Here is a 15,819-nt window from a genome sequence, read left to right on the forward strand (position 1 = left end):
AATGTAACCATATTGAGTGGATATTGAATCCACCAGACCCTTATTATTCCCCCCTCCCTTTCCTCCCTCCCCCTCATTTCCCTCTCCATCTCCAGATCAAGTCGGAGGACAGGGTGATCCGCACGGAGCAGGGCCTGCTCATCCGCATCCTCACCCAGGCCGACTCAGGCGTCTACACCTGCCACGCTGTGGAGCACGGCTTCATCCAGCCCCTCCTCCGCCTCTCCCTCCAGGTCATCCCCACACAGAGGCTTGGTGATCTGCTGCCTGGTGGGCCACAGGGTGGAGCTGGAGGGTCTGGTGGCGCAGGTAGTGGGTCTGGTGGTGCAGGTGGGCCTGCTGGTGCAGGGCACTCAACAAAACACAAGCTGTGGTACAGGGATTTCCTCTCCCTCCTCGACCACCCTGACCTGAACAGCGTGGAGGAGTTCTGCGAGCGTGTGTGGCGGAAGGAGCGCAAGCAGCGGCGTCTGAAAACTCCCACCATCACCACCAATGACCAAAGTCTGGCTAGGCCTGACGGCGGAGCTCTAAGCTCAGGCCTAAAGCCTAAAAGTAGTCCTCTTGGCGCAGGTGCACCCAATGCCCAGAAGCAGCAGAGCGGGCATCCTACGGTGCAGCAGCAGCAGAACAAAGAGGGGAGCCCCCGGAGCACGAACCCACAGAAGGTGCAACACCATGCGGGTACGCTGACCCAGGCACAGGCCCCTAAAAACAACAACCAGAATGCCCAGAACTCTCAGGCTACACCCAACACCCAAAGCCCCCAGAAGGGCCAAGGCGCCCTGGGGGGAACCCAGGTGCCTGGTGGTGGGGCCAGAGGTGGACCCCAGCACAATGCCAAGTGGAGGCGGATGCAGGAGAATAAAAAGGGGCGAAACAGGAGGACCCACGAGCAACAGAGACCCCCGCGGAGTGTCTGAGACACACACACAGCAACACACACACTTACACACATATTGTACATTAAAATATAGACTTGCTATCCCATAAAGATATACTGTAGGAACCCACATAATGCAATACTCATGGTCATGGACATATGCTCATTCACACATAATATGTAGACAGAAAAATACCGCCCCAATGGAATGCTCTAAAACATACACGTTAAAGACACACACACACACACACACACACACAGCAAATACCCTGTGAAGACTTGGAGAAGACTGGCGACTAACAGGACATTGAAGACTGAGGCTAAACTGGAATCGTATGCGTACTGTACATGCTAACCATGTGGATATAGTGGCCCAGGGGGTACAGTTTGAGGAACTGTGTAGTCCAGATCCGTGTTGCAAGGGGGACCGAGTTATCTGGCGGACACATAGCCCTCCTGTACAGACGCTACTTCCTTATAGGACGGGGATGGGGTTAAAAACATTAATTTTCAGTGAGGATGATACATGTTACATATTCAGACCTCTGGACAAGTCTGGACAATGGCCCCTACAGGACATTTCAGAAGACATTTCAGAAGGGATTAAGACTTTAAAGTTCAGTAGGGACGTCCGTTACTGCAGCTACTGGCCTTGTTGACATGCGCAGAAGGAAGATGTCCACTATATAGAGACGGGAAGAACTATAAGGATAAAGAATAATGTGTCCAGTCGACTGCAAACTAGAACCGAAACACATCAAAAGAAGCACAGTCATTTTCAGAGAGTGAACTGCAATTCCCACAATACAGTTTGTCGGCTCAACTTTATTCAACTGATTCGATTCACAACGACTCTCATGAATGAGCACTTTGGGCTTGTACATAGAGCTTGACTGTCTTATATGTCAAACATATTAAAATGGGGCACAGTTAGCTGGTTAACAATCCACAACGATGCCCTGCATATTGTTTGTAGTTCAATAACAGAATTATTCAATATAAAACGACAAAATCCACAATAGCCTGTGATCTGTGGAGCAAAATCAAGCTTCTCTTCCTCCCAAGGCTTGAAAAGCATTGTGCATGTCGTAGTCAATCAATGTTCATGATTTGAATAAGCTATTTCTCGCCAGTTACTCGCTATGTAAGGTTTTTTTTATGTTAAAGGAGTCCTATGAAAGAAAAATCTATTTTCTGTTTTTATTTGATATTTACTTCTCTCTCTCCATACAAACCACTGTATCCCTGTAGGGGTAAACAATTACGTAGTAGAATTTTTGACCTGTCCCTTTAAGTTATTTTTCTTTCTTTGCTTTCTCCTGGAGTTGCGTGTGAACTTATAAATCCAGTCATATGTTCGTGCTCAGTCTGGAAAACAGACTGCCTATTGATTCTGTACATAAACATACAACAACAAAACGACTCTTTATGTATGTAAATATATACAACCAGAACACCACGGATTATTTATTTCTCATTGTTTTGTGAAAGGGTTGCATTTATTTTTGATATTCTGGTATTTTGGCTCATCAATAATCAAGAAAAAGACTGCGGCACGTTGAGAAACACAAACGGACCAATGAGGACGGACTTCCTCTGTCAAGGACTCCCTTTTTTTCCGGGGGGCGTGTTTTGGAAGTGAACCACGGTATGAGAGTGGGAGCAGGGGGTTGTTGTGTGTTTTACAGTATCCAGACTGAGAGCCTTCAGGATGATAAGCACAAGTTTCTCAAACCCTCTTCTACGTTTCTGTCTCTTCTGGTCTTTTCGTAAATGGGTGATTTTTCTACCCAGGAGGTGTTTTCGTTGAAGTTTGGAATCCCATCCACCTATTTCATTCGTTCATCCCAAATACTCATTTTATGTAAGATAATACTACCCAAAACCTGATAAAACATTAGCTGTGAATTTCTATGTAAGAACTAGTAAGGAAAAGGTTCAAATCTAAACGTAGTCTGAGGACGCTGAGTTAAAGCTGCATGTGAATGCTACTTAAGTGCATCTTTTCTATTGTCTCTAGATGTTTCCTGTGAGAGGTAAAAGTCCTGTAGGCAACATGTGTAAGAGAGATGTGAATATTATTCCTTTTTGCCAAAACAAAGATGCCAACATGTACCAGGGGTGTATTCACTAGGAACCAAACAGAAGCAAACAGGCCGAAATGGGGAGGGACTAACCTGAACTTGTCCAATAGCAAACGCACATTTTTGTTGCAAATCGTTTTCTGTAGCTAAACGTTTTGCTATGGTGTCTGCTAATGAATACACCCCAGTGATGTTACTCCAACCCCAAAACTTGTATTAAGACCTTCAACTTTTCATACAACAATGTGTTTCCCCCTCAGTATACAACAAGCCTGATGTGTCACTGCAATAATGGACAGCAGATAGCAAGGTTTCCTGGTGGTATGTTTCCGGTCTCTCGCGGTGTGTAGGGTGGACAAGGAGAGAACAGATATCCCTGCTGTAACATGGTTCTTCCTGGCATGCGTTCAGTTGTCTAATTAAACATTTCCTGTAAAACTTAGCCTTTTTGTAGTTTTTTTCTAACTTCTGTCCAGTTATATATGGTACAGTATGATGCATGTGAATCTGAGTTGACAAAATGTATTTTGTTTGTGTTGTACAGTCATTTCCACCTGTGACTATCACGTTTAGTCACAGGTGGGACTGGGAGCAGTCAGTTTGCACGCTCAAACACACAGATAAAAGGTTGAGCTGATGAAAAACATATTTTTACTGGAATTATATTATGGTGAATTACACAGTATTATATCTTCTTTAAAAACGTTTTTAAAAATACTTTCCAACGGACAGTGAAGCCTACTCCTTCACCAGAGGATACCATCTGAACCCAGACCATGGAAGAAGATGTGACTCAGTTCTAAGGTATGTGCTGAATCACAATGGCTGTGTTTACACAGAGGCAGCCCAATTCTGATATTATTGGCTAAAGATCCAATCGATTAAAAGACCAATTAGTGGCAATAGATCAGAATTGGGCTGCCTGTGTAAACGCAGCCATACTGGGCTCTCAGTGCTGAGTATAGTAAATACTGAAGTAGAATCACAAGCTCTCTGTCCACATCCTTCAGTGGGTTGACCACGGCGCCCATAGAGAGATTTCATTGACTAAAGGCAGAAATGATGTGTTAAAAAAGGTCATTGATATGTTATGCTGTATAAGTAAGAGGCAGCCTTCCTTGTCGATGAAAACACCCCCTTGCCATGAATAATTCAACTGGAGGTTCATGTTTTGGATTAGCCACAAGAGGTCACTATTCTCTGTTCCAAAGGACTTCCATTTCTACCTAGCTTTTCAGGGGATTACATTTTAGCTGTTGTCATTCTAGTTCACGTGTCAAACTCATTCCACGGAGGGCTGAGTGTCTGCGGGTTTTAACTCCTCCATTGGACTTGACTGATGAATTAAGGTCACTAATTAGTAAGGAACTCCCCCCACCTGGTTGTCTAGGTCTTAACAAAAAAAACAGACACTAGGTCCTCAATGGAATGAGTTTGACACCCCTGTTCTAACACTTTAGTTAGTAGTCTAAGTTCCCTGTATATCAATTATGTGACTGGAATGCAATGACCATCAGTTGTTTATGTTCATCAGCCACAATGTCTTGCACTGTGTGTTACTCTATGTCTATAGTTTTGAAGATTCCACTGGTGTGGAGACACAGATGGTTAACAGTTAACACAGTGCCACTAAAGGCCTTCATGAGGTCGTCATCTCCACTCTAATTGGGCCTACAGTGGCACAGCATGTTACCTAAAATGGTGCTCTACCACTGATTCCCTGCAGGTACCTTAAAAGGTTCTCTACCACTCTCTGCGTGGGCACAAACTCCCTGAACCCTCTGACACACACACACACACGCACACACACACTGCAGCCATCCAGTCACACAGAGAGAGTGTGCATTTGGAAACCTCAGCTTAACTGATGAGAGTAGCACAATCTATGTTCCCAAGCCCCAAGAGTCACAAACGTGTTGTGAATTCACAGGGTTCGTTACCATGGGTACTGCCCCGAGAGCACAAGGGCTGTATGTGTGTGTGTGTGTGTGACAGTGGAGGCTGCTGAGGGGAGGACGGCTCATAATAATGTCTGGAACGACTCTCATGCAATGGCATCAAACACATAGAAACCATGTGTTTGATACCATTCCACTCATTCCGCTCCGGCCATTACCACGAGCCCATCCTCCCCAATTAAGGTGCCACCAATCTCCTGTGGTGAGTGTGTGCATGTGCACGTGCTCGCACACACCTTTGGAATGGTGTGATAGGTGACTACCAATGATATACAACACACTACAGTATATTTGTACCCCTTGGTAATAAAGACTGTTTAAACACAGGGTTTATTATGTCATTGACATTGCAGTGACTGCTCTCTTCGGGTGCATCTCAATAGTCTGGAGTAGCTTCCTGCCCTCATCTCTTCTTCATCTGTACTCATCTGAAAATTTAAAGCAATATGGTGGATGCCAATGGCGGAAAGGAGACAAGGAGAGGAACCCATTTTAGATTACTGAGATACACCCCTAGATTCCTCAAAGCAGAGGCACACACTTGCTCACTGCTTGAAACATCGGTATGATCCAGGTTAAGTGGCCCAGGGGGTACACTTAACCTTTTTGCAGTTGTGTTGCGCTAATCATCAGGGGTTGTATGTATCAAGTGTCTCAGAGTATGAGTTCTGATCTAGGGTCAGGTCTCCCCTGTCCATATAATCATACTCATTATAATCTAAAACACAAAATCTGATCCTATGTCAGCTACTCTGAGACGCTTGATACATACAACCTATTAATGACACAGCAATCCTCGGAAACGTGCAGCACGGCTGCAAAAACATCAACCTGGAACGCGGCCATTACAACAAGCATAATTAAGCTACATCTATGCATATTCATGTAGCTTTGAACTGAGGCATTCTGTTCTGTTGTGTCAATGACAGGTCTGTATTGCAGCGTAGACAAGGCTAGACAGCTGGTAGGTAGGAATGTAACACCGATGAGTCTCACAACAAGCTATCTCGGATTTAGAGATGGATTGAAATATGCCTAGTGTTACCATGGCAAAGAGGCTCTCTTGATGACAGGAGGTTGGTGGCACCTTAATTGGGGAGGATGGGCTCGTGGTAATGGCTGTAGCGGAATTAGTGGAATGGTATCAAATACAACAAACACACGGTTGCCAGGTGTTTGATGTCATTCCATCTGTTCCGTTCCAGACATTATTATGAGCCGTTCCCCCCTTCAGCAGCCTCCACTGCTCCAGGCTCCACTCATATCTCTTATATGGAAGAATATGTTTGTACTGTGTCTTAGTCAGATGAATGAATAGGAAGACACCACATGTTTGCTAACCTACTGGTTTGTTTCTTTGTGGTTGTGTGTAGGTTGGCCTATTGTAGACTGTATTGAAATGCAAGTCACCGTTGTTGTCATGTGATTGCCACTAGATGGCACACAGATCCCCGTACTGTAAAGATGACCTATGGAAGTTCAAAATCACTTCTTTATAATAGACAGAATGGGACAATGGATATAAGGGCTATAGAAGGTATGTGGTCTCCTGCTGGGACGTAGAGAAAACATTGCTATGGGGCGGGGCGTAGAGAAAACATTGCCATGGGGCGTAGAGAAAACATTGCCATGGGGCGTAGAGAAAACATTGCCATGGGGCGTAGAGAAAACATTGCCATGGGGCGTAGAGAAAACATTGCCATGGGGCGTAGAGAAAACATTGCCATGGGGCGTAGAGAAAACATAGCACTGCCATGGGGCGTAGAGAAAACATTGCCATGGGGCGTTGAGAAAACATTGCCATGGGGCGTAGAGAAAACATTGCCATGGGGCGTAGAGAAAACATTGCCATGGGGCGTAGAGAAAACATTGCCATGGGGCGTTGAGAAAACATAGCACTGCCATGGGGCGTAGAGTAAACGCTGCCATGGGGCGTAGAGAAAACATTGCCATGGGGCGTAGAGAAAACATTGCCATGGGGCGTAGAGAAAACATTGCCATGGGGCGTTGAGAAAACATAGCACTGCCATGGGGCGTAGAGTAAACGCTGCCATGGGGCGTAGAGAAAACATTGCCATGGGGCGTAGAGAAAACATTGCCATGGGGCGTAGAGAAAACATTGCCATGGGGCGTAGAGAAAACATTGCCATGGGGCGTAGAGAAAACATTGCCATGGGGCGTAGAGAAAACATTGCCATGGGGCGTAGAGAAAACATTGCCATGGGGCGTAGAGAAAACATTGCCATGGGGCGTAGAGAAAACATAGCACTGCCATGGGGCGTAGAGAAAACATTGCCATGGGGCGTAGAGAAAACATTGCCATGGGGCGTAGAGAAAACATAGCACTGCCATGGGGCGTAGAGAAAACATTGCCATGGGGCGTTGAGAAAACATTGCCATGGGGCGTAGAGAAAACATTGCCATGAGGCGTAGAGAAAACATTGCCATGGGGCGTAGAGAAAACATTGCCATGGGGCGTTGAGAAAACATAGCACTGCCATGGGGCGTAGAAAAAACATTGCCATGGGGTGTAGAGAAAACATTGCCATGGGGCTTTGAGAAAACATAGCACTGCCATGGGGCGTTGAGAAAACATAGCACTGCCATGGGGCGTAGAGAAAACATTGCCATGGGGCGTTGAGAAAACATTGCCATGGGGCGTAGAGAAAACATTGCCATGGGGCGTAGAGAAAACATTGCCATGGGGCGTTGAGAAAACATAGCACTGCCATGGGGCGTAGAGAAAACAATGCCATGGGGCGTTGAGAAAACATAGCACTGCCATGGGGCGTAGAGAAAACAATGCCATGGGGCGTTGAGAAAACACTGCCATGGTGCGTAGAGAAAACACTGCCATGGTGCGTAGAGAAAACACTGCCATGGGGCGTAGAGAAAACACTGCCATGGGGCGTAGAGAAAACACTGCCATGGGGCGTAGAGAAAACACTGCCACGGTGCGTAGAGAAAACACTGCCACGGGGCGTAGAGAAAACACTGCCACGGGGCGTAGAGAAAACACTGCCATGGGGCGTAGAGAAAACACTGCCATGGGGCGTAGAGAAAACACTGCCATGGGGCGTAGAGAAAACACTGCCATGGGGCGTAGAGAAAACACTGCCATGGGGCGTAGAGAAAACACTGCCATGGGGCGTAGAGAAAACACTGCCATAGGGCGTAGAGAAAACACTGCCATGGTGCATAGAGAAAACACTGCCATGGGGCGTAGAGAAAATGTAGCAGTTTTAAAGCAAGTTTTCTGTAATTCTACACATTTTGTAATGACTTATGTCGTGTTAATATAAGAGCTGAGTGAGAATGACTAACGGGTCCCCCTGGAGGTCAGGTATTCGCTCATGATTACTACAAGTTTAGACAGCTGGCTAGACTATCTCCCAGTCTATAGATTGTTAGCTGACATGGCTAATGGAGTGACATAACAAGAGAAACACTGCTGATGCACGACACATTTAGAAAGTGCATCTGGTGTATTCTACTATTCTAACTCTTAATAAGTTGAGAGACCCCCCCAAAAAATGTTTGCAAAATAATTGTATATTTGTGTGTATGTGACATCTGTGATTGTATCTTATGTGTGTGTTCGTCCTCTATGTGTGTGTGTCTCCCAGTCTCCTCACGACTCCCAGATTGGGCTCTTCAGAAGCTCTGACTCACACTCGTTCCGCAGCCTAGGAGTGTGCTCCAGGGATTCTGGGAAAGTCAACTCTGTCAGCAGGGAGAGGAGATTCAGGTCCGTGACAAGACAGCGCTCACACACCTTAAATATCTCTCTCTTATTTATTTCCTGTCTTTCTATTTATTTCATTCCCTCCCATGCTTTCTCTAATCATCTCTTCCTCATCTCTTCCTCTCAACATCTGTACCAAGCTAAAACCTATTCTCTCTTTATACCCCAGTTGGCCACAACTTAGCATAAGGCTAATGTTAAGCACAGTGTAAAACATTGATACTTAGAGGCTGCTCTTGAGTACACACAGGAAATTCAGCCACACACACACAGAGCACCTTGATTGTTTGATGTGGGATTTCCAACCCTCGCTCACCCCATAGTTACGACCCCTCAGGCGGCAGGGGTTCACAGATGCCATGGCAACGCTTGACTCTTGAAGGGTTGCTTTGCAGAAACCCCCAGAAACAGAGGAGTCACAGGCGGCCATTTTGAGTCTAGACCGAGCCCTTGGAAGACCTCATTAACAGATAGTTAGCAGCCCCAGCACTGTGACGACTTCAAGAACACCACTTAGTCTTATGTACAGGTCTAAAAGCAGAGATGGTTTTACATTTCTAACAGTGGTCAGTTATATCATTTTCACCTCCCATTTTCCTCTCTCTCTCTCTTCCCAGTTTCCATAGCTATTCCCAGGAGAAGTGTGAGAGGATTCAGTGAGCTCTGTGAATGTTGTATTCATGTCTGTTGGATCCTATTGTACACACAAGCCCTCAAGGTTCAACGACACACACCCTTCGACCTCGTAAACACACACACTTGTCAATCAAAACAAAATTCACACATACAATTCATCCACATAAAACACACTCACACCCACCCACCCACACACCCACACATAACCCCCCCCCCTCATGCCAACACACACACACACGCAGGTTGGACATCATAAAATCTTCCCCACTGGGGGTTTGATTGTGAGGCTATGTTATAGGTTAGGATTGATGAGGTGATCAATAGCTCGTCTGTGGCCATTCCCCTGAGTGGATGGAATACAAATGTATAGTGTCCAGAGTTAAAGATAGTTAAAAAGCAACAAATACCTTTGAAAACAGCCTATGCGTCATCGATATGAGTCAGAAACTGTTATTTTATTGTTCAAATTGACTACATTTTGGTCATAAAGTCATTCTCGTCTAAAATGAAGGTTTTGATTTGACGATGTCCATTTACCCGCTAACATGGGGTGAACAGCTGCGGTGACAGTGAAACTGTCCAGCACTGCTCAGCAGCTCCGACTTTGTTTACATAAGACAACACATTGTGCATTTTGTTACTTGAGAAATACTGCACCAAACACCTTAGTCAGATGTAAAATTGCGCAACTAAAACCTCCTCGGCAAAAACATGAAAATTAATTACAGATTTCTTGAGTTGTCTTTGATTTATTCTGGGGATTTTGAGGAAGTGAAATAGGCTTCCATGTCTACAGTGTTTTATGGGGGACAAACATCATTAACCAAATGCTGAATCGGTCAGGAAACACACCTCCAAGACTGAAAACTTGTTTTTCTAACGAGCAACACAAAAACACGTGCCAATCAGTGGCTCTTTAAAGCTGGAATCAGTAATGGTGAAACTGCCACATCCGTTTGCGATATTACAAATATAAAGCAATTACTTCAAACAACGAACAATGTTTTTTTCCCCTCAGAAATCATTGCACATTATTGCACGCGCGATAGAACAGCAAAGTATTTATTGCACTTTTTTTTTACCATGATGCTCCTGTCCTGTTTCATAAACAAAAACAAATGTGCTGGGGTAAACAGCGGCGCTGCTTACCCTAATGTGCATTCCAGCTATAAAGGTGACTTTGGGGGGGACAAATTACTTTAAACGGTATAACAGATCAATGAACCATCATAGCAGGCCATTTAATGCTTAAAAACAAACCAAAATTATGAATAAGATATTTGGCTACAGAAGTACCATTTCCTACCAATGTCTACAGCTTCCGTACAAAAAATATATCCTGTGAAATGACGTCAACACATACTGGAGGAGGCTAGCTATAGTGGCTAGCTTAGCTAAGGAACTAGCTACGTCGGTCACGGCGCAAATCACCAGAATGACACATCTATGAACCACCAAAGGCACACCCCATTTTGGTTTGAAAATTGAGAAAGAGGCGGACTTGGACCATTTTTGGTGCCCAAAGTTGACCTTTAAGTGGAAGGACATGCCTTTTGGTGTGACAATGAGTGACGAGGATATATCAAGATAGCACAAACAGATCTGGGACCAGGCTACAGAACAACTGCTTGGGGAGTTCATTTTGAGAAAGTTGTGTCAGAGACTTGAGTTGCCTTGGAGTTTGTATGGTTCGGTTTTGCCCTAGGGAGATTACTGCACTCAAAGAATCCTCTATTTGCTGTAGTCAAAACCCATGTTGTTTTGAATGTGTTCAGGGTGTCTTTCACCTTGAATGTTTACCGCAATGTTTATAATGTTTTTGAATTAATATACAGTCTGTAGACTGTCTGTACCAAGTGGACCGGTCTTGTTACAGTGACATCACCACCTGTGACGTGCATCCCTAACAATAGGTGTTGCTAGGGATTCACAACGGGGTGTGAGAGAGAGAGAGCACAAATGAAGGAGGGAACCCCTTTCTCTTCCTTTTACTCTCTCTCTCTCTGTCTCTCTCTGTCTCCCTCTCTCTCTGTCTCTCTCTGTCTCTCTCTATCTCTCTGTTTCTCTCTCTGTCTCCCTCTCACTCTGTTTCTCTCTGTTTCTCTCTCTGTCTCCCTCTCACTCTGTCTCTCTCTGTTTCTCTCTCTGTCTCCCCCTCTCTCTGTCTCTCTCTATATCTCTGTATGTCTGCTCCTCTCTCTGTCTCTCTCTATATCTCTGTATGTCTGCTCCTCTCTCTGTCTCTCTCTATATCTCTGTATGTCTGCTCCTCTCTCTGTCTCTCTCTATATCTCTGTATGTCTGCTCCTCTCTCTGTCTCTCTCTATATCTCTGTATGTCTGCTCCTCTCTCTGTCTCTCTCTATATCTCTGTATGTCTGCTCCTCTCTCTGTCTCTCTCTATATCTCTGTATGTCTGCTCCTCTCTCTGTCTCTCTCTATATCTCTGTATGTCTGCTCCTCTCTCTGTCTCTCTCTATATCTCTGTATGTCTGCTCCTCTCTCTCTCTCTCTCTCTCTCTCTCTCTCTCTCTCTCTCTCTCTCTCTCTCTCTCTCTCTCTCTCTCTCTCTCTCTCTATCTCTGTATGTCTGCTCCTCTCTCTCTCTCTCTCTCTCTCTCTCTCTCGCTCTCTCTCGCTCTCTCTCGCTCTCTCTCGCTCTCTCTCGCTCGCTCGCTCTCTCTCGCTCTCTCTCGCTCTCGCTCGCTCTCGCTCGCTCTCGCTCTCTCTCGCTCGCTCGCTCTCTCGCTCTCGCTCGCTCTCTCGCTCTCTCTCGCTCTCTCTCTCTCGCTCGCTCTCTCTCGCTCTCTCTCGCTCTCTCTCGCTCTCTCTCGCTCTCTCTCGCTCTCTCTCTCTCTCTCTCTCTCTCTCTCTGTATGTCTGCCCCCCCTCTCTCTCTCAAGGATTAGACTGTGAGTTGTCAAGGGACTCCTCCCTCTTCACTACAGTTGAATAATTGGATCGTGTTGCTACATCACTATATTAGTCTGGAAACGTTAACTGATTTGAAGAATCCTTCTGCAGTTAGAGGAAGAGAGGAGGGGTTAGGGAGAAGGAGAGAAAGGGACAAGAAGGAGGAGATGGCGATGAGAGGAAGGAGAATGGGAAGAGTTAATTTGAGCTTTTGAGGCAGCAGGTAGCCTAGCGGTTAGGGCATTGGGCCAGTAACTGAAAGGTAGCTAGATCGAATCCCATAGCTGACAAGGTAAAAATCTGTCGTTCTGCCCCTGAACAAGGCAGTTAACCCACTGTTCCTAGGCTGTCATTGTAAATAAGAATTTGTTCTAAACTGACTTGCCTAGTTAAATAAAGGTTAAATGCAAATTTGTTGGAGTGAGTGAATTGAGAAGACAGATAAGAGGCAGTGATAGACCCTGTTCACACCTTCATGCCTACCTGAACTGTACTGAGCTTACTGCGCTCCCTTTCCAACATGGTTCCAGCAGCTATGTTGGATGTGTAACCATGCTGAAACAGTATAGCTCAGCTCAATAGTGTAAAAAATGTATGACTGTCATGCCCCATCTAGGATCAGCCAATTCTATGGGTCATGATGGACTATGGGTCTTGCTGACCCTTACCTTAACCATTGGAAGGGAAACCAATGGTTAAGACGCGTTGCTGACGCCTGACAGATCTTACAACGCCTTAATAAGTATTTTATGTATCAACTTAGCATATCATTTGTTATAGTAATCTGGCAGTCGATGACATGGTCGACAACATAGCACGCAACCATTGGTTGATGCATGCAACATCCGAACAGGGGAATGTGACCAGGGACTTCTCTGACCTGTAAATCCCGTTAAGAACAGAAGAACCGGATGTCCTTTATTAATCATCCTCACCCTCCTGGTGAGGTCAGAGCACCAAAACAAATCCTGGCAGACAATGCCTGAATCTCCTGATCTGCAGATCTATCAGCTTACTCTTCTCCAACCCTACCTTGACAATTATGAGAAAAACACAAAACTGACCTTAGAGTGTCAGTGACTTGGGGCAACGTCATCCTACTTCACCAAAACAGGGTCGTATTCATTAGGACACACCGTAGCAAAACGTTTTAGACAGGCTTAAGTTAGTTTCCCTTTTTCATTCTGTTTTCTCTTGTTTGGTGCCTAAAAAATAGGACCCAGAGCTCTGTAAATCAGTTTGGCAGTATGAAGTGTGCGAGGAACAACGAGTTTAGATAGGTTACGCAACCAGAAGGCTGTCTAGGCATTGTAGAGGAAAAGATGCAGTACTCTGTTGACAGCGAGCTGCTTGAACGCAATAGTATGCATATTGTATATATGTCTTGAAATACGCCCTAGCGGTGTTACTCATGTTGGGATGTTCAGTGGTGTTTGCTTTAGGAGTTGACTGATGGTTTTATACCATGAGCAAAGGTGTTTCTCCGACTTGTGTTCAATCCCTTTTCAGTTCAATCAGATCTGAAGATTGATGTAATTTTACCTGATGAAAGGTGGAATTTGACCCCTAATCGGAGTCGTCTGAGTGACAGACTGAACTTTGCTGGTGTACAACAACAGATTACAGTATAGTTCGTGATTGGCCTATCTCTCAGAGTAAAGAGGATTATGAGGTGTGTCTTGAGAGAGAGAGAATGAGATAGAGTACACTGTTCCTTTAAAAATATTTTTAGTTCAGGGCTTCTCTCTGGTCAGCGGTCAGAAGAATCTGGTGTTAAGGGCAGAGTTAGGCGTGTGCCAGGTCGCTAATGGGAATAGAAAGGGCTCAGGACTAATAAACCTCTGGTTAGACATCGCTCCGCTCGCAGGGCTAGCGCTACTGAGGAACCACTGAGGAACCTGTTCTCAGAGTGGATAGTAGAGGACACAGACACAGGATATACACCCTGACAAAGGTATGTGACTGCTTCTCTCTCTTTATGAAAATAACTTTCTGATTCTGACACCTGTTGCTGCAGAGTGGGAGGGATTTGCCTTGGAATTGCCAAGGCTGGTGATTGGATGTTCACTGGTTGCATATTTCAGTGAACACTTACTGTAGGATTTCAGTGGTAGGAATTGTATCACTACATACTTATTCTTGTCTTGTTTTTTGGTAAGAGAAATCTATTTGATATTGATCCCTTACAATGTGAAATATATATTATGGCATTTCTATTAATATTGTACAAATCATCTGGATCTATTCTGGATAGCTCAGACTGAAATGAAACTAGTTTCACTGTGAGCGACTAGTGAGTCACATTTGGCCCTCAGGTGTGTATTAAAATGTAATGAACACAGCCTAGTGTGTGTGATCTGGTTACCAGATTCCATTACATTCTTCCCTGGCTTAGCAACACACACACACACACACACACACACACACACACACACACACACACACACACACACACACACACACACACACACACACACACACACACACACACACACACACACACACGTATGTAAATGAGTGTGCGTCAGTTTACGGATATGAGTGTGTACACCAGTGTATGCACGCTTATGTGTGTGTGTGGGTGTGTAGGGTGTATGCCTGTGGGTGTGTAGGGTGTATGCCTGTGTGTGTGTGTGTGTGTGAGCGCGTATGGGCTGTTTCCGCTCCACAGACTTGAGGCCTTTAGGGCTCGCTCCAGTGGCCAGCCCAGTGTGGGGAAGGCTCTCTGTTCAATACCATAGTTTATCACTGGAGACAGCACCCAGCGCCTGACTAAAACACACCTCCATCTACACACACACTGTCACCACCAGGGAGAGGGAGGAGGGAGAGGGAGAGAGAGGGAGGGAGGGGATGAGTGAGGGATAGGGGAGGAGGAGGAGGAATAGAGGAAACGAAAGGGAGAATGAGTGTGTGGGAGAGGGGTAGAGGGGAGGAAGAGCGTAGTGAGCAGGAAAGAGAGAGAGAGAGAGAGAGAGGAAAGATACGATGGAAAGGAGAAGGGAAAGTGATGGAAAGATCAAGAGAGAGGAGAGAGACACTAATGAGAGAGTAGGAGTCTACTGCCTTACGATGTTTACAATTGAAACACGCAGAAGGCTGTTCTGTTCAACTGAAACACAATGCTATACTAATACTATACCAATACTATAATAAACACAACGACCATCCAATACTATAATAAACACAATGACCATCCAATACTATAATAAACACAACGACCATCCAATACTATAATAAACACAACGACCATCCAATACTATAATAAACACAACGACCATCCAATACTATAATAAACACAACGACCATCCAATACTATAATAAACACAACGACCATCCAATACTATAATAAACACAACGACCATCCAATACTATAATAAACACAACGACCATCCAATACTATAATAAACACAACGACCATCCAATACTATAATAAACACAACGACCATCCACTGCTATAATAAACACAACGACCATCCAATACTATAATAAACACAACGACCATCCAATACTATAATAAACACAACGACCATCCAATACTATAATAAACACAACGACCATCCAATACTATAATAAACACAACGACCATCCAATACTATAA

The 15,819-nt window shown here is 44.9% G+C and overlaps 1 protein-coding gene across 2 annotated transcripts in view; it reads left to right on the top strand.

Annotated features, from left to right (window-relative positions):
- The window catches only part of LOC120050125 (semaphorin-3ab-like), a 58,564-nt gene extending 55,155 nt beyond the window's left edge, over positions 1 to 3,409 (top strand). For both annotated transcript variants that reach the window (XM_038996777.1, XM_038996778.1), the window contains exon 16: positions 96 to 3,409. In XM_038996777.1, the coding sequence (XP_038852705.1) occupies positions 96 to 923 (828 nt within the window). In that variant the 3' untranslated portion in view covers positions 924 to 3,409. The remainder of the gene's footprint in view (positions 1 to 95) is intronic.
- The last annotated feature ends 12,410 nt before the right edge of the window (positions 3,410 to 15,819 follow it).

Source organism: Salvelinus namaycush, chromosome 6, assembly GCF_016432855.1.
Source record: "Salvelinus namaycush isolate Seneca chromosome 6, SaNama_1.0, whole genome shotgun sequence".
Lineage (NCBI taxonomy): Eukaryota > Metazoa > Chordata > Actinopteri > Salmoniformes > Salmonidae > Salvelinus > Salvelinus namaycush.